General features: G+C 43.4%; 1 protein-coding gene across 1 annotated transcript in view; it reads left to right on the forward strand.

Annotated features, from left to right (window-relative positions):
* Positions 1–21,570, forward strand: part of ADAMTS6 (ADAM metallopeptidase with thrombospondin type 1 motif 6) — a 345,170-nt gene that overhangs the window by 269,942 nt on the left and 53,658 nt on the right. Inside the window, exons 19-20 of the mRNA XM_025216768.1 lie at positions 835–998; positions 3,029–3,167. Of these exons, the coding sequence (XP_025072553.1) occupies positions 835–998; positions 3,029–3,167 (303 nt within the window). The remainder of the gene's footprint in view (positions 1–834; positions 999–3,028; positions 3,168–21,570) is intronic.

Here is a 21,570-nt window from a genome sequence, read left to right on the forward strand (position 1 = left end):
CATAAATTATTTTCAGCAACTTGATGTTTTTCTTATTAAAAGGTAGATATTCTGCTTAACCATAATATGGACTGTAATTGAAATTGTATGTTCACTTGGAATAGAATGTCCAACTGACTTGTTCTAATGCTAAAATTAGAGGGCCACATTTTTATTCTATGATTGAACAGATAACTATCTTCCATACTATCTGACCTTACATCAGGGATACTGAGAAATCATCTGGGTTGAGAATAGGTGTTTTATTTTGAATAACATATTCATTCTAGGTGCATGCTTCTAAAGTTGAATAACAAAGGTCAAAGATAAGAAAGCAAATGCTGCTAGGGGCCTATTTGAGACTCCACCTGCCAGATTTGAAAATTCTCCATCTATTGTTTTATTTGTAATGCTTCTGATTGTCATACTTTAAAGGGCATGGGTTATAAATTTTGTTCAATTTTTGCTCACAAATTGTCATGAATTTAAGGGCCAAGTCTAATTTTTAAATATAAAAGAGGTCCCCTCAGCAGAGATGCAGGTCCCCTCAGCAGAGATGCAATTCTAGCATGCACTACTCTATCTTGATTTGTGTGGCCTGTACATGTTGACCTTTGTAGTCTCTGTAGATCACACTTGCATAGTGAAGATGATGATAGTCAGAGTCAGTATTGTAGAACTCCCTGGGCCACACTGGCCACTCCGCTACAAGGAAAAGGTTTTACATTGCTTTGAAAATAGTGGTATAGAACTGAAGTTCACATGCATCTTGTCAGATTAGTAGCTTAATTTGCAATGGCTTCTCTATTATAAAAGCTGCTTCCAATTTTTAGGTGGCTTGTATTTTTTTTTAAGCTTTAAAATCTGAAGAGGATGACTACTATATTAATGGTGCCTGGACTATTGACTGGCCTAGAAAGTTTGATGTTGCTGGGACAGCTTTCCATTACAAGAGACCAACAGATGAACCTGAATCTTTGGAAGCTTTAGGCCCCACTTCAGAAAATCTGATAGTCATGGTAAAGTTACAATTCATATCTTTCTGAACTGTAAACTATGCATTTGTGTTCCAGATGTCTTGGGGCCATGAATTGAGTAAAACTGAGTAAAAATACGTGACCAATTTGGTGCGGGGGGCTTTGGATACAGATGGGTTAGCTATGGTGGTGAAAAAGAGGACAAAAGCAATGAACTAATTTATTTCCATGATGCTGTAAGAAGTGTAAATAAGGATTCTCATCTAGTTTAGTGTGTTTCATGGGTCCTCAGAGCAATGGTAACATAAATTTACCTGCGCCCAGTTCTGGGCACTGCACTTCAAGAGGGATGTGGCTAGCATTGAGAGGGTCCAGAGGAGGGTTCGCATGGTCAAGGGGCAGCGGGGCAGGCCCTATGAGGAGAGGCTAAAGGGTCTGAACCTATTCAGCCTCCACAAGAGAAGGCTGAGAGGGGATCTGGTGGCCATTTACAAACTCACCAGGGGGAACCAGCGAGAATTGGGGGAGGCTCTGTTCCCCTGGGCACCACCCAGGGTTACTAGGAATAAAGGCCACAAATTGTTAGAGAGAAGGTTCAGGCTGGACATCAGGAGACATTACTTTACAGTCAGAGTTGCCAGGCTCTGGAATGGGCTCCCAAGTGAGGTGGTGCTCTCTCCTAACTTGGAGTCTTCAAGAGGAGGCTGGACAGATATATATATGGCTGGGGGGGTATGATTTTGCTGGGGGGGTGGGGGTGCGGCACCCGTTCCTGCCCAGGGCAGGGGTCGGACCTGATGATCTGTTTAGGTCCCTTCTGACCCTAAGCACTATGAAACTATGAAATTGTGAACTAGATTTATGGTTTGCCCATACCTTATGCTGAAGCATCAATGTATAAGGTGAGATAATTGTACTGGAGTGGGTGCTCTTACCTGTGTCGAGTAGTTTCTTCGTCCATCACTAGCCCTGTAAATTTCAACAGGTTTAAACATGTTACGAGTGTGTAGTGTTCTGCAAAGTGAGTAAGACTATAGTAATTTGCGTGGATTTTTTAAATAAATTATTTTGCTTTGAGTAGAATTCTTTTTTATGCTGCCTGCTGCATATCTGCTTTTCTCAGCTGCTCAACACTACTGACTTCCCTACTGAAAGTTTTCCACACTTTTGTCCCTTATAGAGCTACTGATGCCTTAACCAACTGTAACTGAAGGCAAGACAGAGTAAAAATATCTCTGAGAGTCATGTTAATATGTATGGTAAATGCTAGTGGCAGTAATAAGATGTTATCATGTTGGTGATTCAGGGCTTGTTTGTTTTCCAGTACTGTGTTGAGCAGGTGGTATGAGGATATATTGCAAACAACAAGAATTAGTGATGATTCTGCGTAGTTCCATGTTGGGATCTGTGATGAACCGCCTGCAGCAGGAGCTTTCCTTCCCTTTCAGGGCATCAGTCTGTGCTTGCCCATCTGCCTAACTAGACCTAGGGAGTCATGGGAATGCTTCCATACTTTCTGCACCTTCATGGCACCTAGAGCTATTGTTGATAATAAATTGAATTATCATTTTTGTTGTTACAGTAATGCCTAAGATATAACCAGGTGAGATTCTTGTTAGCTCCCTAGTCACTTTGTGGATACTTCCCTGTACAAGAACTCAGTATTGAAGATGGAAAACGTTTTTTAAACAGTTGTACAGTCACCCACAATATGGTCTTTTGTTATTTTGGGCCTTGAGAAAGTCATGAAGTACACAGGAAGTTTATGAGAACTGCATGATTGGAAGTGTTGATATATTAAAAAGCAATGTAAATTTACAATTTCTGTCCTTAAGGGAAATTTTGAAAAAGAAAATCTCACTTAATGAAAAATCTCACTAAAACAGAAAAAACTGTGTGTGTTTAAAAAGTTAGTTGAGATTTCTTTTGGCAATACCTGAATGAACTATTGTGACATTTTTACTACTTTCTCTCTGTTTACAATATATAACACACACACAGATTAAAAATATCATTTTAGTTGCTCTCTGCTTGCCTGTTTTAATGGGATAACCAGTTCTTTTCAACTGCAGATTTTACTACAGGAACAGAATTTGGGGCTAAGGTATAAATTTAATGTTCCCATCTCTCGCACTGGAAGTGGAGACAATGAAGTTGGCTTTGCATGGAATCACCTGCCCTGGTCAGAATGTTCTGCCACATGTGCTGGAGGTAAGAGATGTACCAGACAACCAATCTGAAGGGTAAGCTGGATTGCATAACACGCTTAGCTGCATCTTTGTTTCAGTAACTAATTGAAAACATTTTTTTCAGATCTTCATCAAGCTTTAAGTTGGTGAAAGAAAATATTTTGATTATCATATGTTTTCAACCTCATGTAATTTGTGTGGATTTTTAAAATTAAAACAGTACATTCTGGCACAGTGAGTTTCTGTCTGCAGATGCTTTCCCTGAGATTCTCTTGAAGCTAAGATGTTTGCTTTTCACAGAAGCTTTCTTTATAAAGGACATCTGATGATTTAAGAAATGAAATGAACAAGAATCAGAAGGCAAATAGAAGGCATCTGTAACAAAGGGATTGGTGTATGCGTGCTTCATGTGATCCTAGCCAGGACCTCCTATCCTCCAGCTACCAAAACAAAGCATGCATACTGGTAGCCCTTCTCTAGCAGATAGTTCACAGTTGGATGATATTTCCCAGGCCATAGCAGTATCTGAGGACTGTTTTCTATTGGCAGTGGTGGGGGATATTTGGGTGGTCCCAGGTGATTTCATCATGGGTGCCTTTTGCCCACAATTTATGGTATTCCTAATCATCCTCCCTCTAGTGGCCACCAATGCAATTCTTTACCTCTGACTGGGACAGCAGGACAGTTGGCTTCCTTCAAAGCCAACAAGATTGCTGCTGCATGGACTGGTGAGTATAAGTGCCCTGTAAGCAATATATTTCTTCTCTCTGGAGACTAAATATCTGGCCTCCACAAGACACATTGATTTAAACGGAATGAGACCTTTAAATCCATCCGTGGACTTTGGTTTTCTACTATGTAGTCCCTTTTCTGTAAAATATCTTTAAGGAAAACTAAGGGAACTTAAGGGAAATTAAGGGAAACTAATACTCTGTAAAGATTAAAAGTAATTAATTCCAAGTATTCGTTTGTTTCTTTCTTACTGATGGAGATGATAGGGCTTAGGGTTTTTTTCCTCATAATATCCTTTTGTTGCATCCCAAAGTGGCCCTTATTATTCATTTTGCAGTTAAATGCCAACTTTATGTTTGTGCTTTTGTACAAGACACAAAAGAAGATAAATTTCCTCTTCAGTGGAGCTAAAGAGAAATTTGTTTGAAATTAAAAATACATGGGGAAACCTAGGCAAGGTACTTAGATTTTTTTGTTTGTTGTAGGTTTTTTGTTGTGTAGTACATTAGTGAGCATTGTAGAATAATTAAATTTTAAACAGGAAGTTGAAAGGAAGAGGTGGACACAGGAAGAGTTCATTAGGATAGAAAGGTAAATCCAAGAATAAGGAGGCTACAAGTAATGAACTCCCACATCCATGGCAGGGATGAAATCTTGGCAGAACTTGAACTGATTTTAATAGAGTGAAGATTTCCCTCATGACTCTCTTGTCATGCAAACTATTATGAACTATTCTATGTCAGAAATACAGAACTATCCTGAAGCAAGAGATTGGCACAGATAATTAAGCCAAATGTATGAAAGACTAAAAGGTGATTACATTCAAACTGTTTTTGTGAATTTTACCCAGCATGAAAATTCATTTGTAAGCAGTTCATGGTAGCTAAAATGAGACCCTTTTTTCTCCTTTCTTTCAGCTTAATGTGTAAAAATACTGTGGTGTGTGGCAGAGGCCAACTTGTGCCTGTCACTTTAAGAGGTTTAAGCAGGCTGTGGAGCAGCTGGCAGGTGCGGTTAGGCCCAATTAGGCAGTCACATGACTGCATTCCAGATTGGATGAGGCATCCAGGGTATAAGCCCAGGCCATAGGAGCTGAGCTGGCAGTTACATCTAGGGAGCCAGTGGAGCAATATCACATAGCCTGAGGAGAGCAGCTCCCAGAATACCTGGAGGTTAGGGTAGGAACTATGGGGATGGAGGAGGTTCCTGTTAGTCCTGGGTTGGCACAGGGCCCAGGTCCACTGGGTGGGGCCTGAAACAGGGGCCGAGGCTTGCTGAGTGGGAATTGAGGCCTAAGGACTGTAAAGACCAGTGTCCCCAGTGTGGGGCAGAGTACTGGCCCCAGTGTGAGGCAAAGTACTAGCCCTATGAGGGGCAGAGTAGCGGCCCAGAGAGGGGCTAGAGGCTGAGTTCAGCCCAGTGTGGGGCAGAAAGCCAGAGGCCACGTTGAATAGGGCCTGTGGGTGGCCTGAAGGACTGAGCATAGGCCGGCCGGAGTGTGTAAGTAATGTAGCCCAAAGGACCGTGTAGAGTAGGGCAGGGGTGGAACCTGAAGGATTGCACGGATTAGGGAAGAAGGGTGAGGGCCAGGAGTGGGTGGAGTGATTGAGGCCTGGCAAAGGGCAGAGTGTTAGAGACCCAGCAAGGGCCAGAATTTATCCCGGCAAGGGGCCAGAGTTGTCAGCAGTTTGGATGCCATCTGTGAGGTGTGGGTCATGGTGTAGAGGTGGTTCTGAGCCATGTATTTGGCCCAGTACACCAGGGCCACAACTGGGGCAGCCTCCTGCTTTAACAACAGGGTGGACTGACCTGGGCAGGGGGGTTTGTTGTTCCCCTGCTGTTCAGTGGGTGTTTGTTTTTTTTTTTTTTTTAATATAAGGAAAATAAGGCCTGTTCAGGAAACCTTTGTTTCATTGTAGCTATTATCATGTAAAACGTCTTTTTTCATATATCAAAAGAAGAGAGATTCACAAAGCTTAGTTAGGGAAAAATAGAATGAGGTAAGAGACAGTTTCTTTAAAAATATGTTAATTCAAATAAGAAGGGTAGAAAAATTCTAGAAATACATCTACTGTTTGGCTTTTCTTATTTCTATAGGATATCTTTCATATATGACTACCAGCTACTGCAGTTTTACCTATTCAAATGCTATCTTTTCATTCAACCTACGTGAGAGATTAGCAAAACTTTTCTAATGCAAGTATTGATGACTAAAAGTTTAAAAATCATGGTAATAAATAAGTAAAAAAAATCAGTGGGGAAATTGGTAGCTGGGCTACTTTTATCTTTTAGGGGTTTTAAAATATTTTTAATTAAATACAATGCTGATTTTTAAGGTGACATAGGGTAGAAGTTTTCAAATTTTCCTAACTGGCTGTTACTGTCCTCTTATAAGATGCAGGTCATAAAGGCTAGGTACAGACCGTCAAAAAGCCTGAGGCTGAATGATTCAGTCTTTGCAGGTTAGTCTAAGGTGCACAGATTAAATTGAAACAGAAGTGAGCAGACATTTACCTTTTGATTCAGGAAATGCAGCCACATGCCTGCAGTGGATCAGGCCAGAAACGAAGGGACACTGGAGCACAGATCTCTGGCTGTGTATTCACTTCCTCTTCCTACTGCCCCCAAGGTTTCTGGGATTTGCAGTTCAGAATTACAGCAGCAGGACTCTGCAGGTTTGCTCATCACTTCCTCTTTCTGCTTCCAGGTGCCCCTGGTATTTGTAGTCCACAGTTGCAGCCAGCACTAAGTTTGAGCAGGGATAGGTGTGTTTAACTCCTCTCCCTGGCCCCAACCAGAGGTTGCCTGGGGCGGGGGGGGGCAGTCTTCCCCCTGTAGACTGGGCTGTAGCCCCCTGTGGGCTTGCCCACCCCCATCCCATTATCAGCCAGCCATCACTACTCCAGCTAGGGAGCAGAGGCATGGGGCCAGCCCTGCTCTTTGGAGCAGATAGCACAGCACAGCCCAGGGCTACAAAGCATGCTGGGATGCTGGGGGACTGTGATTTAACTTGAACCAGGAAGGGGTCTAGGACAGAAGTTTCATAAACCGGTTTGACCCAAATCATGTTTTTGTGAATTTTACCCAGCATGAAAATTCATTTGTAAGCAGTTCATGGTAGCTAAAATGAGACCCTTTTTTCTCCTTTCTTTCAGCTTAATGTGTAAAAATACTGTGGTGTGTGGCAGAGGCCAACTTGTGCCTGTCACTTTAAGAGGTTTAAGCAGGCTGTGGAGCAGCTGGCAGGTGCGGTTAGGCCCAATTAGGCAGTCACATGACTGCATTCCAGATTGGATGAGGCATCCAGGGTATAAGCCCAGGCCATAGGAGCTGAGCTGGCAGTTACATCTAGGGAGCCAGTGGAGCAATATCACATAGCCTGAGGAGAGCAGCTCCCAGAATACCTGGAGGTTAGGGTAGGAACTATGGGGATGGAGGAGGTTCCTGTTAGTCCTGGGTTGGCACAGGGCCCAGGTCCACTGGGTGGGGCCTGAAACAGGGGCCGAGGCTTGCTGAGTGGGAATTGAGGCCTAAGGACTGTAAAGACCAGTGTCCCCAGTGTGGGGCAGAGTACTGGCCCCAGTGTGAGGCAAAGTACTCGCCCTATGAGGGGCAGAGGAGCGGGCCCAGTTCAGCCCAGTGTGGGGCAGAAAGCCAGAGGCCACGTTGAATAGGGCCTGTGGGTGGCCTGAAGGACTGAGCATAGGCCGGCCGGAGTGTGTAAGTAATGTAGCCCAAAGGACCGTGTAGAGTAGGGCAGGGGTGGAACCTGAAGGATTGCACGGATTAGGGAAGAAGGGTGAGGGCCAGGAGTGGGTGGAGTGATTGAGGCCTGGCAAAGGGCAGAGTGTTAGAGACCCAGCAAGGGCCAGAATTTATCCCGGCAAGGGGCCAGAGTTGTCAGCAGTTTGGATGCCATCTGTGAGGTGTGGGTCATGGTGTAGAGGTGGTTCTGAGCCATGTATTTGGCCCAGTACACCAGGGCCACAACTGGGGCAGCCTCCTGCTTTAACAACAGGGTGGACTGACCTGGGCAGGGGCGGGCCAGTGACATGAGTGGCCCGAGGGTGGAGCTTGTAGTCACTCTGCTGTCACATGGTGATTGATTTTTTTTTTTTTTTTAATATAAGGAAAATAAGGCCTGTTCAGGAAACCTTTGTTTCATTGTAGCTATTATCATGTAAAACGTCTTTTTTCATATATCAAAAGAAGAGAGATTCACAAAGCTTAGTTAGGGAAAAATAGAATGAGGTAAGAGACAGTTTCTTTAAAAATATGTTAATTCAAATAAGAAGGGTAGAAAAATTCTAGAAATACATCTACTGTTTGGCTTTTCTTATTTCTATAGGATATCTTTCATATATGACTACCAGCTACTGCAGTTTTACCTATTCAAATGCTATCTTTTCATTCAACCTACGTGAGAGATTAGCAAAACTTTTCTAATGCAAGTATTGATGACTAAAAGTTTAAAAATCATGGTAATAAATAAGTAAAAAAAATCAGTGGGGAAATTGGTAGCTGGGCTACTTTTATCTTTTAGGGGTTTTAAAATATTTTTAATTAAATACAATGCTGATTTTTAAGGTGACATAGGGTAGAAGTTTTCAAATTTTCCTAACTGGCTGTTACTGTCCTCTTATAAGATGCAGGTCATAAAGGCTAGGTACAGACCGTCAAAAAGCCTGAGGCTGAATGATTCAGTCTTTGCAGGTTAGTCTAAGGTGCACAGATTAAATTGAAACAGAAGTGAGCAGACATTTACCTTTTGATTCAGGAAATGCAGCCACATGCCTGCAGTGGATCAGGCCAGAAACGAAGGGACACTGGAGCACAGATCTCTGGCTGTGTATTCACTTCCTCTTCCTACTGCCCCCAAGGTTTCTGGGATTTGCAGTTCAGAATTACAGCAGCAGGACTCTGCAGGTTTGCTCATCACTTCCTCTTTCTGCTTCCAGGTGCCCCTGGTATTTGTAGTCCACAGTTGCAGCCAGCACTAAGTTTGAGCAGGGATAGGTGTGTTTAACTCCTCTCCCTGGCCCCAACCAGAGGTTGCCTGGGGCGGGGGGGGGCAGTCTTCCCCCTGTAGACTGGGCTGTAGCCCCCTGTGGGCTTGCCCACCCCCATCCCATTATCAGCCAGCCATCACTACTCCAGCTAGGGAGCAGAGGCATGGGGCCAGCCCTGCTCTTTGGAGCAGATAGCACAGCACAGCCCAGGGCTACAAAGCATGCTGGGATGCTGGGGGACTGTGATTTAACTTGAACCAGGAAGGGGTCTAGGACAGAAGTTTCATAAACCGGTTTGACCCAAATCAGTAAAGTTTGGTACTACATTCAACCAGATTTATCTTAAACCAGTTTCAGCCATTTTGAAACTGATTTATGTACACTGAGCTTCTGTTCTGTTACAGGTTTAAATCAGGTTCTGATCACTTAAATCAGTTTATGTGTAACTTCTGTCCCTAGCCAAATACTGTAGGCCAGAACCTATTCTACCTATAAGGCACACAAGTGGACTTGGGTACCAAAGCATTATCCTGTTCCACCCTACTTAAGTCATGGAAAAACCATTAATACAAAAAGTGGCTAAGTCTTCCTTCCTTGCCTTTTTGTGACTCAATCTAAAAGAATGTGATGGTATATTACAAAAGTAAACACATTAATGCATTTTTATGGACTTTAGCAGAATAGAATCTAATTGCCTTTAAGTGCCTAAGTCCATTTAGGTACCCAAGAGATGGAATAGGATCTGGTGCTACATGTTTCACAATATGCATTCCATCTTGATTCAGGAACATTGTAATCATGGGGCTCTGCCTCCCCTACATCCACCCTTACCACACCCTGGATGTTGGTTCTGATTGATTTCTTCAGGGGACAGACCCCTTCTGGCCAAAGTAGGGTTACTCAAAGATGGCCAGGGGCCAGGAAAAACTCATAGTCTGGTGCTTGGTACTCAAACTCCCAGGGGTGGGGGAAGGGGTACTGTGCTAGATCTTATCTCCAGCAGTCCCCAGCAGCCAATTAACAGCCAAGGCAGTTAACAGCCAAAAGGAGAGTTCATGTTTCAGTGTCCCCAAAAGTGAGGCCTTAGATCAGTGTCAAGGCAAGTATCTTATTGGGGCACTTTGCCTTACCTATCACTGTAAGTCAGAGCCTTTGTTGTTCCTGCCCAAAAATCAGGCAGTCAAATTAAATCCAAATCAAGAACAAGGAAAAGAAAAATAGAAAGAAACAGCCCCTTCGGGGCCCTATGACACCACACTTCACTCTTCAAGGGATTGGCCCTCTGGATCCCCCTCCACCTCCCTGGTACCTACTTGGCAGTAGCTTTGACCAGATTCAGGCACGCGACCTCCATGCTCTAGCAGTGAGCTTCCCTCTGCAGTGGCCCTCCCACCACCCATACCTCTTGTTGAGTACCTCTGTACTACAGATGGCTATAGGCAGGCACTGGCAGGAGAGTCCATGATATCTCTGCTTCCTGGATGCTGATGTATCCCCCAGGCTGCCCCTCTCCAGGGCTGGAAGTACCTGTCTGTACTCACCGGCTGTCAATTCTTGGGGAGCATTGACTCCAGAAACGTGGTGTGCTGCTCTGTGCTGCCATGGTGATTCTTTCCTCTCCTGAGGTAAGTACAGGGGGATTATTCTGCCCCTGGACTTCCCTCCAGCCCCAAGGCCTTCCTTGTCACAACTTCTGACACCCATCTGGCCAAACTGAAAGTTGCCAGCCAGGGCACTCCAGCAGCAAAATAGACCATATCTTTGAAAGACCGACCTAGATTCCCCACAGCAACCTACTCTAATATATATATACAGGTTTCCCTCACTTTATGTGGGTTCTGTATGGATTTGCTCTTATGTGATTACCCTTTTTATACCAAAAATTTGCTTTATGCAAGGTAAATTCACTCTTATGCGATCAGTGTGGTGGAAGCCCAGTCAGCTGCTTTGTGCAGTGCATTGTGGGAGTGATACACACCAAAATATAGTCTCCTGTGTGGATCTGTGCTCCTCGCTTGTTGTCTGTGACATGTTTCTGTAGTTGCCATCCCCATTATGATAACATTCATCACCACCCTGTGCTTGTGTGTACTGTTTGCTGTTGGTGAGTACCAAAATTGTCCTGTAAAAGTGGTAGAAATGGGCCTGGGGGTCAGTACAGTCAAGGTCTTGGAACGTATCCTTATTTGCTACATTGTAAAGTGAGTTCCCTTTATGCGAATTTGAGTTGTGCGCCATTTTCCAGGAACACGTGGACAGCATAAAGCGAGGGAAATCTGTATTAAAAACCCCCCACTGACCACATACTCTTGGTTGTCATGTACCATCCCACACTTGAACCTATTAAGAAAGATCATCAAACAACTACAGCCTATACCTGAAACGGACTGTTCCTTGATAAAAATAATCTGAACACTCTCACTCCTGACCTTCAAAGAGCCCTTCAACTTACCCAACTCATCATTAGAAGTAAACTCCCTGCAAGTAAACAGGTACCTAGTGGGACACAGCCATTCCTCAACAATAAAAGGCATACAAAACCTGTCAGCATATCTCTACTGCCACAACAATCAATAATTCCCACAAACAAAACCATCAGAATCTACAGATCATACACATTTATTGTAGAATGTGGAATACCTCATTCAGTGCAACAAATGTTCTCATGGAAACCATATGGGTGAAATCAGACAAAAAACTATACACCAGAATGAATAACCACTGAAAAAAAAAGATAAAGCAGAGAGATAGAACACATGTAGGAGAACATTTTTCATAGAAAAATCACCCCCTGCCTGACCTCACAGTTCTAGTGGTCAATAGAAATCTCTCCATCACCTTTACAAGACAAGCATGGGAATGCAAATTCATCAGTGTATGGGATGCTAAACACTGGGGACTGAACATGACAATGACATTATGGTCCATTATAATCTTCCTGATACTAACTCCTGTACTTCACAGGTCATAATGACCCTACTTAACAAGCTTTTATTCCATCTGCTTTTTAGCTCAGCTGTGTCTGCTACTGTCTTGGAGGCCTTAGGAAGGATACTGTGATATCCAAAAGCTTACCTATGTCTACACTGACGGTACAGTTGGTCCAATAAAAGATTTCACCCACAAGAATTCTTGTCCTGGAGAACTTGATTCTGGCACAGCAGAGGTGTGTTTAAGTGACGCTAAGCAGTCACTTAAACCAAGCATTACCTAAGGGATCAGTCATTATGTGTTCCTTGTTTTCTTGGTATCTAGAGATCCTGGGGCCTGATTCACAAGAACTCTAGACACCAAGAAAACTATTGAGCACTCACAAGGACAACTGAAGTCAGCAAGAGCTGTTCTTTCAATATTTAACGTGCTGTATAATACCAAGTACCCTGAAAAATCAGGTCTCAAGTATCTAAAATTGGGCATCCCAAATGAATGGAAACTTTTGACTTCAATTTCTTTATTTTTGCCTTCCATCGAAAAAGTGCATTCTTACCAGCCCTCAACTCAAATATTATAAAGATTAATTAATGTCGTTCAAAGCCCTTGAACTTTATAATGATGGGATCCATTTGACAGTTCATGTTAAAATACAGAATTCTGAATTTTTCCAAGGATTTAATAGTGTGCATTTAATAAGGCATAAGGTCACATGTTTAGAAATGAAGATACAACAATACTGAGTGGCTCCTCATTGTTTGAGCATCATGATTCTGTGCAGTGAATGAGGCAAGGAATTTGGAAAAATATTATTTAAATAATATATTTGATTATGTAGAAGATTGTATTATAACATGCATACAGAAAATGGGCAAATTAAGATTGTACAGACATCTTTAATTCTGGCTCTTCCTCACTTTTGGGGAACCTTGATAATGTTCTTTTAATGTAGATTTGTGTAGGCCTCTAAAATCAGTGTTGACCACCAAAATATCCCTAGCTTCATTACACCATACCCAGAGTTTTTATAACCTCCAAATCCTTTTGTCAGGTGATCCATTAATTACCCTTGTCAGGAGATTAGAATTCTGCTAGCTGATCCTTTTCCAGTTACCAGTTCACTTGACAGAATCAGTTGTTTGGCCAGCATATCCACTGAACTTCTCCAGGAGACTTCCTCAACTATTAATGAGTCTTGATGGTCCACTTACCCACCCCAGGCATACATGTTAGTCCATTGATCACCTATTCCCAACTCTGAGCATATGTCTTTGGAAAGAAGTGTTACCCTGAGGTCAGGTAAGAAGCAGTATTTAAATAGGCAAACTAAATCACATATAATATTTCATAAAAATAATGCAGATTTCTTCCACATTTTCCTGAGGATGTAGAATATTTATTTGAATGTTGTCTGTGCTCAAACCTATTGAATTTCAAACTTGGGATTGGAACTTCACAAAAAATGGGATTCTGATTAATTGTGGTTATTTTTGGAACACTTTTCCCCTTTTGATTGGATAAAAGATGCAGTGCACAAAAATAAAAAATGGGTGGCAAAAGTAGAAAGCTAGTCACACTTTTCCAAGGGTATGTCTACTGCATACTGTGGTGTTGCATAGGGTGCAGATGGGATAAGAATCCAGAATTTTAAGAAACAACTTGAAAGCAAAATTGGGGAACAAGAAATCATCCACAGATTGGATGTTGTTGAGTATGATCTTAACAGAGACTCTGGATTCTTATACCATTACTGGGCATCTTTACACATACTACAGGGGTGGGGGGAGAGATGCTTTAATTAGAGCGGCTATGAGAGCTGCTCTAATTAAAGCACCTGCATCTCATTTATACAGAGTCCCATGCTTCAGAATGGTGGCGGGGTTTAAATGGGTTAAATAAAGCTTGTTCAAGGAGCTTTAGTTAAAGTGCCCCTGCTGCCATTTTAAAGCACGGGGACGCTGAGTACAGGCAGTCCTCAGACTTACAATGTAATTGGTTCCTGACAACCGTGTCTTAAGTACAAATGTTGTAACTCGGAACCAATTTTCCCATAGATACAATGTTATAGATGGTGGATTTGTTACCATGCTGGATACAGCTGCTTCCAGCTGGTAAATGTGTTGTAGTAGGGGGGCGGGGCAGATCAATGCCCCTGCAGTAAGGGAGGGATTGGGGCTGGGACTAGGACAGGGGATGGGGCAAGGGCTGCCCAGCCAGAGTGGGGGGGGGGGTTGCAGGGAGGGAGTGGGTGGCTCCTGCTGCTGTGGGTTGCTGGTCTGGGAGCTGCTCGTCTGGCGGCTCACCCAGTGGCTCTCACCTCTGCGTGCCACTGTTCCAGGAGGTCATGGGGTGAGGCATGTGCCCCTGAATCTACATGGGATGGGCAGGGCCGGGGCTGCACCAGGCTATGCTCTGGGCCAGTGGTGAAAGGCCCTGGGAGCAGGGTCTATACCCTCCTGCCACTTGCCCAGCCAGGGCGAGGCAGGGAGAAGTCACGGCTCATCCAGGAGGCACAGGGAGGCTGGAGCGTCTTTCGCTGTGTTGCCTATGCACAAGCGGTGTGCAGCAGCTGGAGCTGCCACAGCCTCCCCCCGCCTCCCAGATGAGCTGCAGCTTCACCCCACCCCTCCCCGGCTGGGCAAGTGATGACAGGGCATGGCGTGGGCATTTGCCCCCGGATCTTTGCGGGGCAGGCAGCAGAGCGAGGCCTATGAGGGGGCTGCAGGTGCCCTAAAATTCACCGTAGTTCCCACCACCCACCCAGAGCACAGCCTGGTACAGCCCTGGCCCCTCCCTACCCATGCAGATCTGGGGGCACATGCTTTCTCCCCCTCTCATGCCCTGCTGCTGCTCACTCAGGGTGGGGCAGACCCAGGAGGTGCGGGGAGGCTGGGGCAGCTGCATGCCTCTTATCCATAGACAATGCAGTGGCTCCACCCTGCCTCAGCTCGGCAAGCGGCAGGAGGGCATAGCCCCTTCTCCCAGTGCCTTCCACCGCTGGCCTGGAGTACAACCTGGTGCAGCCCTGGCCCTACCCGTCCCATGCAGATCTGGGGGCACACGCCTCCCCCCCATGCCCTCTTGGACCAGCGATGCACAGTGGCGGGGGCTGCCCCATCCCCTCCCCATGCTCCCCTGCCCAGCTGAGCAGCCCCTGTCCCAGCCCCAATTCCCCCCTTGCTGTGGGGGCATTGATCTGCCACTCCTCCCCCATTCCCCACCACAACAGACTTACCAGCTGGAGGCAGCTGTGTCCAGCGTCATCAAGTCGAAACCACATCAGAGCCTTGAAACACTGTCCTAATTTACGAAGGTTGTAAGTGACATTTGTCGTAATTTGAACAGTCGTAAGTTGAGGACTACCTGTACGTAAGATATGGAGGCTGCTGGAGTGTGCTAATTAGCATGCTACAGCAGACTCGATTAACCATGTCTGCTCTGATGCGCTATAATTACAGCATGTTGGAGCAGCATCCCAGTGTCTAGAAGCACCCAGTTGGACTATTTTTTATAACCTTTATGTCCCTCAGTGAGTTAACTGTTGTTTATCTATTTTGATGTCTTCAACCCACCTTTGCCTTTCTCAGCAGTAGACCTTACCCTCTTCTCCCCCACATCTGTCATATGTATTTAAAACACTTAATTCCTTAATTTAGTACACCTGCTCTCTGCAAGTCAACTCAGCATCTGACAAAGTAGGCTGTTACCTATGAAAACTTATGCATTCCTGAATGAGTTAATCTCTAAGGTACTACCCTGCCCTGGTTTCTGATTGACCTCAGACAAACAGATGGCTAACTGCATCTCTCCCCTGATAAGAGTTACAGGGGTTTTTTGCATAAAAATGGGAGAGGTTAGCCTTACTGCCTCACTTAAATTTCTGTTATTGATACTAGTGAAAACTTACCCTTAAACTTGAATTCAAATCAAAACCCAGGGGAAACATAAAAGTTAGTGTATCTTCTAAACAGAGATGTTGTGTGCATGCAGTAAAATCTGTGCTTAGCTAGATTTGTAGTAAGAAGCTTTATACATGAAAATGAATAGCTTGTCTAGGTCTGTGAAGCAGATATGCTTGGGCAGAACAAGTGCATTGCCTGCCCCTACTACCAGGCACAACAGTGTCTCCATTTTTATTGGGCATCTAACACAATGGGTTGCTGTAAACTGATGGAAGGACAGTCAAAAAAAATCAAATGCATTAGGTGGGGGCCTCACAAACTATGATGTTGAGGGTGAGATTAATATATGCCATATGTTCTTGCATTAAACACCTTTTCCCCAAAAATCATCCCCCCAAGAATGAGGTACATGTATTAAGCAAGGAAATTGATTTTTTGCCCAAGATACCTTGTTTTGACTTCTGCTCCACAGTACAGCAGCTGTACTGTGGCTCATTTAATGGCTCATTGTTTTTCACTCTGTAGGTGTCAATGATCATCTCTCCTTTTTAATGGTCTTGATGTTCCACTAATTAAGATAAGATTGCCCTTTTTAAGGGCAATTTTGCTGTCTGCTAGCTGCTTCTGGGGCTTTTCCTGTTTCACAAATTTGGAGACTTTTCAAATCTTTTCAACATTATAGGGGTTCGGGTTTGGTTAAGCAGGACAGGTAGGGTGAGGGAGCTGAAGGATTAGGGTCTGTCCCTGCTCCATGCAGCCAAAACTGGACAAAAAAATCCATCATGCTTTTTAAGAACAAGGTGTGCTGGAGTGTGTTATGTGTGAGAACATATGGTAAATAGAAACAAGAATACAGGAGAATGAATGGAAAGCAACAGAATGTGGTATACAAATAGAGCCTTCAAGGAAGGATGAAAATGGGTGAAAAAATAACTAGTAGGAATGGAAAATGGAACCCAAGGATTAAAGAACAGAAATAAAGATGAACTAGAAAGAGAAAAAAGGGAGAACAGCATGACAAGGAAGCCAAGAGAACATACAGAAGTCCCACAGGAATATGGAAACATAGGGAGATAATGGGAGTAATGGTAGGAAAGATAGGAATAAAGAAATGGCAAATGGAGAAAATGGGAAGGAAAGTACATCCTGTTTAGATTACTGAGTTGTAGTTTAATCCTGTTTCTACTTTTTTCTTAAATGATACTTCTTAACTCTCAAATAGGAAGTCTGTGACTTTGTCCAGGGATTTTAGTAAGGGTCATAATTCCTTCCCTAGTGCCTCCCTTGCTCTATGAGGAAGCAATTTGCCTCTAGCCAGTAATATGCAAAGAAATATTTCACAACTTTCCAGCCTTTTTAATTTATCAAGAAGTCAAGTGGAAGCTAAGTAGGAAAGGAAACGCAATAAAATTTTCTATCACAATGTGCTGAATATTGCTCTTTAGTTGAGGCATTTCATTACAGATAACCTGAAGGAAAATTGGATTTTTTCACCTGACAGATGAAGTTTTCAATCAACACATTTTTAAAAATGAATAACTGGCTGCTTTCCTTTCATGATAAAATGGTGCCCACTAATTTTCTTCTGTGCTCCCAGAAGAATTGTAAAACTGTCTCTGGACAAATAAAATATACTTGCCCTCATCAAGGAAAATGTAACTTTAGTTCTGTGATGAATATCTTGTGATCTGATGAGTGAGCTCAGAAAGTATGTCTGGGTTAACCAGCATGCACTAGTTTTAGTGATGCAAAACTCACCATGTATTGGTATTGGCATCTTTATAATCAACTGTTGCAATCACAAACCACAATTTTTGGGGGTTGTTTTTAAAAATAGATTTAGCATGTACATGCCTGCAATTTTAATTTAAGAATAAAATGTGCCCCATATAATTTTAAATTTGGCCACTGAAAGTCATGCAGACTATTTGGAAATTGAAATCTGCAAAACATCTCCAAATCTACAGGGAATATGGTCACTAAACCGCTAGTGTTTTATTTTCTATTACACTTGCACTGACCAGTCATGAGGACATTTTATGTCTTTTAGTATATACTATAAATCTGTAGATTTGAAAGCAGTGTTTCTGTCTAACTGGTTGCAATTATTCCCCCATGGGTTTAAATGAACTTGGTTTGCAATGTTTTTCAGATTATTTGAGGAAAAGCCATATACTCAGGGAAGAATTGATTATTTAAAAAGACTCCACAAGGTCCACAGGGCTAAATTAGACCATGTCTGTTACCTAAACCCACAGTATTGACAACTTTCTTGAGTTGTTTGTTGTTGTTCTAAAATTAAAAGTTTAAAAGACAGTATTTTAAGTAGCATTTCAATTTTGTGGCAATGATTTAAACTTTCCTTAATCCGTGTCTTCATTTTTGAGTCATAAAATATACTCTGTACTGCAAGGTGCTACTAAGTAGCTTATTTAACACTGGATCAACATATTTTTTGGCCAGGAAGTCCTCATCTGGGTTGTCTGCCTGGTATGGATTAAAGATTCTTCATTGTATGAATGGACAGTGGTGAGCACTGTCTTGTTTGCTTTATGAAACTTTACCTATATTGGACTTAGCAACCCTGGTGGTTTAAAATTGAATTGAAAGCTGAGCACAGTAAAGCTTTGTGTTCACTGTGGTTAAAGCGTTTTCCTACTACAAACTCTTCAGAAATGAATTTCATAGCTGCCAAGTTTCAGCTAGAAGCCCTAGGGAGATTAATATGATGCTAGAGGGAAATTTGGAGGAGACTACTGATCTTTAGTAGGAATGTATCAGTCCTGTTCAAAAAATATAATGTAACTTCATGAAGACCTTCAATGCATGAATTTATAAAACAAAAAAAATCCCATGTTAATTAAACATATTTTAATATTACTTAAAAAAATTATACTAGTTGGGCACATCCAGACTTGTGTGGATGGTTGGTTACCCAGGGCCAACCAACACTGGTGCACCTTGTGCCGCAGCTACTTGTCCTCAGGGACCCCCTGTGCCACATGCACTTTGGCGCATGGCAAGTTACCCCAGAGGCAGTAGAGAAGGCTGGAGCCAGCACTGTGCTGGCTGCAGCAGCCTTACCTGGGGTCCTGAGGGCCTCCTGGGGCTGTAGCCATGTTGATCCCGCCATGCAGAGCCTGGTTGGCAGCCACAGCGCTGCTCTGGACAGCCGGGCTCTGCTTTTCACAGGGTGTGTTGCCTGTGTGTGTGCTGCTCCATTTTTTTTCTCCTGTGGATTTTTTTGAACCCTGGATACCCAGGGGTAAATAAAACCTGTAGCAAAAAAACCCTGGAGTAGCGCATGCTTGGGCAGCGCATGCTGGCAGCACAGAGGACACTGGATTGTGCAGTACGTGGTGCTGCAAACATGTTTGCGGCATCGCATACCTCATGACTGCACTCGTCTGGACATGCCCATTGAGGGTAAAGTCATCTCTAGAGTAGCACTCTCCAGTTCTGAGAAGAACGGTGTGGTCAGAAATTGAAAGGATTAAATGTTGGTGTATTTGCCATCTAGTAACTGTTAACTAGCAACTCTAGGAGAAAGAGGGCAATTAGCATTAGTGCTCATGTTAGTACTATGAAGCACTTACAGTTACCCACAGTGGGGGTTGAGTAGAAAAATGTCCCTCTTGCTTAGGTGACAGACTTGGCAGATCTGGTTCCAGTTATGCATATCTGTTGACTGTATGACCTTAACTCCTGTATAACAGAACTGGGATGAAATTTAATAGCATAAAGTCCAGGATCATGTGGTCAGGACTGATAAGAAGGACTGCTGACAGATGTGAAAAAAATGCGCTTTACTGGAACAGGCAGCACGTCAGTTCAACCCAGCTCTTCAGTGTCTGTATAGATCACAACTTCAGTGGGGCTTTTTAGCACTTTTATCTAATAGCTGAATCAATCAGCTATTAGATAAAAGCTCCAAAAAAGCCCCAGTGAAGGGCCCAGTCTACAGACATTGGGCAAGCTGGGTCAAACTAATACAATGCCTTTTCTGGGCATGCGCTGAGCTTGGGATGGGGGTGCACTGAGTTTAAAGCAAAGCACTGTTTTGGGTTTTTTTTTTATGTCTGTAAGCAGCCAAGAATTTTTGCTGTATGTTCAGAACTAATCAGCTGGAAATGATGAGGAGAAGGTGCTCTAGCTGATCATGGGATGTAGCAGGATGAAAAATGCAACTGCAATTCTATGATGTATAAAGCTGGTTATTTCTAGTAGAGAAATGATTCTCAATCCTCATTAGACACATGGCACCCCTCCTTAAATACAAGGTACCCCTTGTTAAATGCTGGGTTTTAATATTCACTTATTTTTTTACTATAAAAAAATAATAGAGTGTTTCTGTTGCAGAGAATGCAGAAAGACCACAACATGTCAGAATGTTTTTAACACTGTGGATTCTGATTTGAAATCTCTGGGCGCATCCAGACATGCCTGGACATTTGATTCCCTGGGGACATCTAGCAGCGGTGCACCTTGCACTGCACCTACTTGTCCCCAGGGAATGCCTGTGCCATGTGCACTTTGGCGTGTGGCAAGTTACCCTGGGGGCAGTAGGGGAGGCTGGGGCCAGCACTGTGCTAGCCCCACCAGCCTTACCTGGGGTCCTGAGGGCCTCCTGGGGCTGCAGCTGTGGTGATCCTGCTGGGTAGAGCCTGGCCAGCAGCCACAGCAAAGCTCCGGGCAGCCTGACTCTGCTTTTCAGCAGTGCATGCTGCCTGAGCGTGCATTGCTCGGTTTTTTTTCTGTGGGGTTTTTTTGACCCCTGGATATCCAGGGGTCAAAAAAATCTGTGGGAAAAAAAACCTGGAGTCGCACACACATGGGCAGCACACCCTTGCAGCACAGAGACCACCAGACTGTTCAGTATGTGGCGCTGCAGACATGTTTGTGGTGCTACATACCATACAGCCATGCTCATCTGCACATGCCCTCTGGGTTTATCCTGTGAATCATGTTTGCACACATAACAGTGCTAACATTGTGTGGCATCCTGTGCCACCCTTGAAAAGGTCTCAAGGCACCCCAGGGTGCCACAGCATCCTTATTTAGAGTCACGGTACTAGTAAGACCTCATCTAGAATATCTTGTGCAATTCTGATCATCCATGTTCAAGGAAGATGTAGTAATTAGGGAAGTACTAGGTTAAGTAAGGGAATGGAGAACCAATCAGCTGAGAGGATTCTAAAAGAGCTTGGTTTGTTTAGCAAAATGAAAGCTGGGAAGGGATATAATTACTGCCCATCAATTTGTGCTGCCAGAAAAAAAAATATGCCTAACTTGGATTTGTGACTTTCAGTACCAGAGCTGTGCGCCCAGAAGTTAGTCAAAGCGACACTGAGTGTTTCTGTACCTATGTCCCTTTGTTGATTTGGGCCTCCATGAATAAGAAGTGATTAGATAATTTATTTGGCTAGTTTAAAACAAGCAAAAGTATTTTAAAAATAATTTGAGGAAAATTTTAAATTTAGTTGTAAGGCCCTTGGGTCCTTGCAGACCATAAATAATGCTTCCTGAAGCTCTGAGGTGTATTCTTTTGACTGACTTGATAGCTCATTGGCCTCAAGCTTGGTGGGCCTGATGGGTTTTCCTTCAGCTTCTTATGCCTAATACTGGGGGGGAGGGAGAGGAGGGAAGTGTTTAGAACTTACACATCTTAAGTAAAATAACCAGAAGGCGTGAAAAGAAATCTGACAGTATTTTAATTACTATCTTGGGGTCAGAAAAAGAATTAGGTGCCTAGCATTTGAGGTGATAATTTCCCATGTTTAACGATCATATTTCAGATTAATTAAGTTAACATGGTATCACACTATTTTCCTTTAAATTCCATCACAGGGAA

This window comes from Alligator sinensis, unplaced genomic scaffold, assembly GCF_000455745.1.
Source record: "Alligator sinensis unplaced genomic scaffold, ASM45574v1 scaffold346_1, whole genome shotgun sequence".
In the NCBI taxonomy this organism is placed as follows: domain Eukaryota; kingdom Metazoa; phylum Chordata; order Crocodylia; family Alligatoridae; genus Alligator; species Alligator sinensis.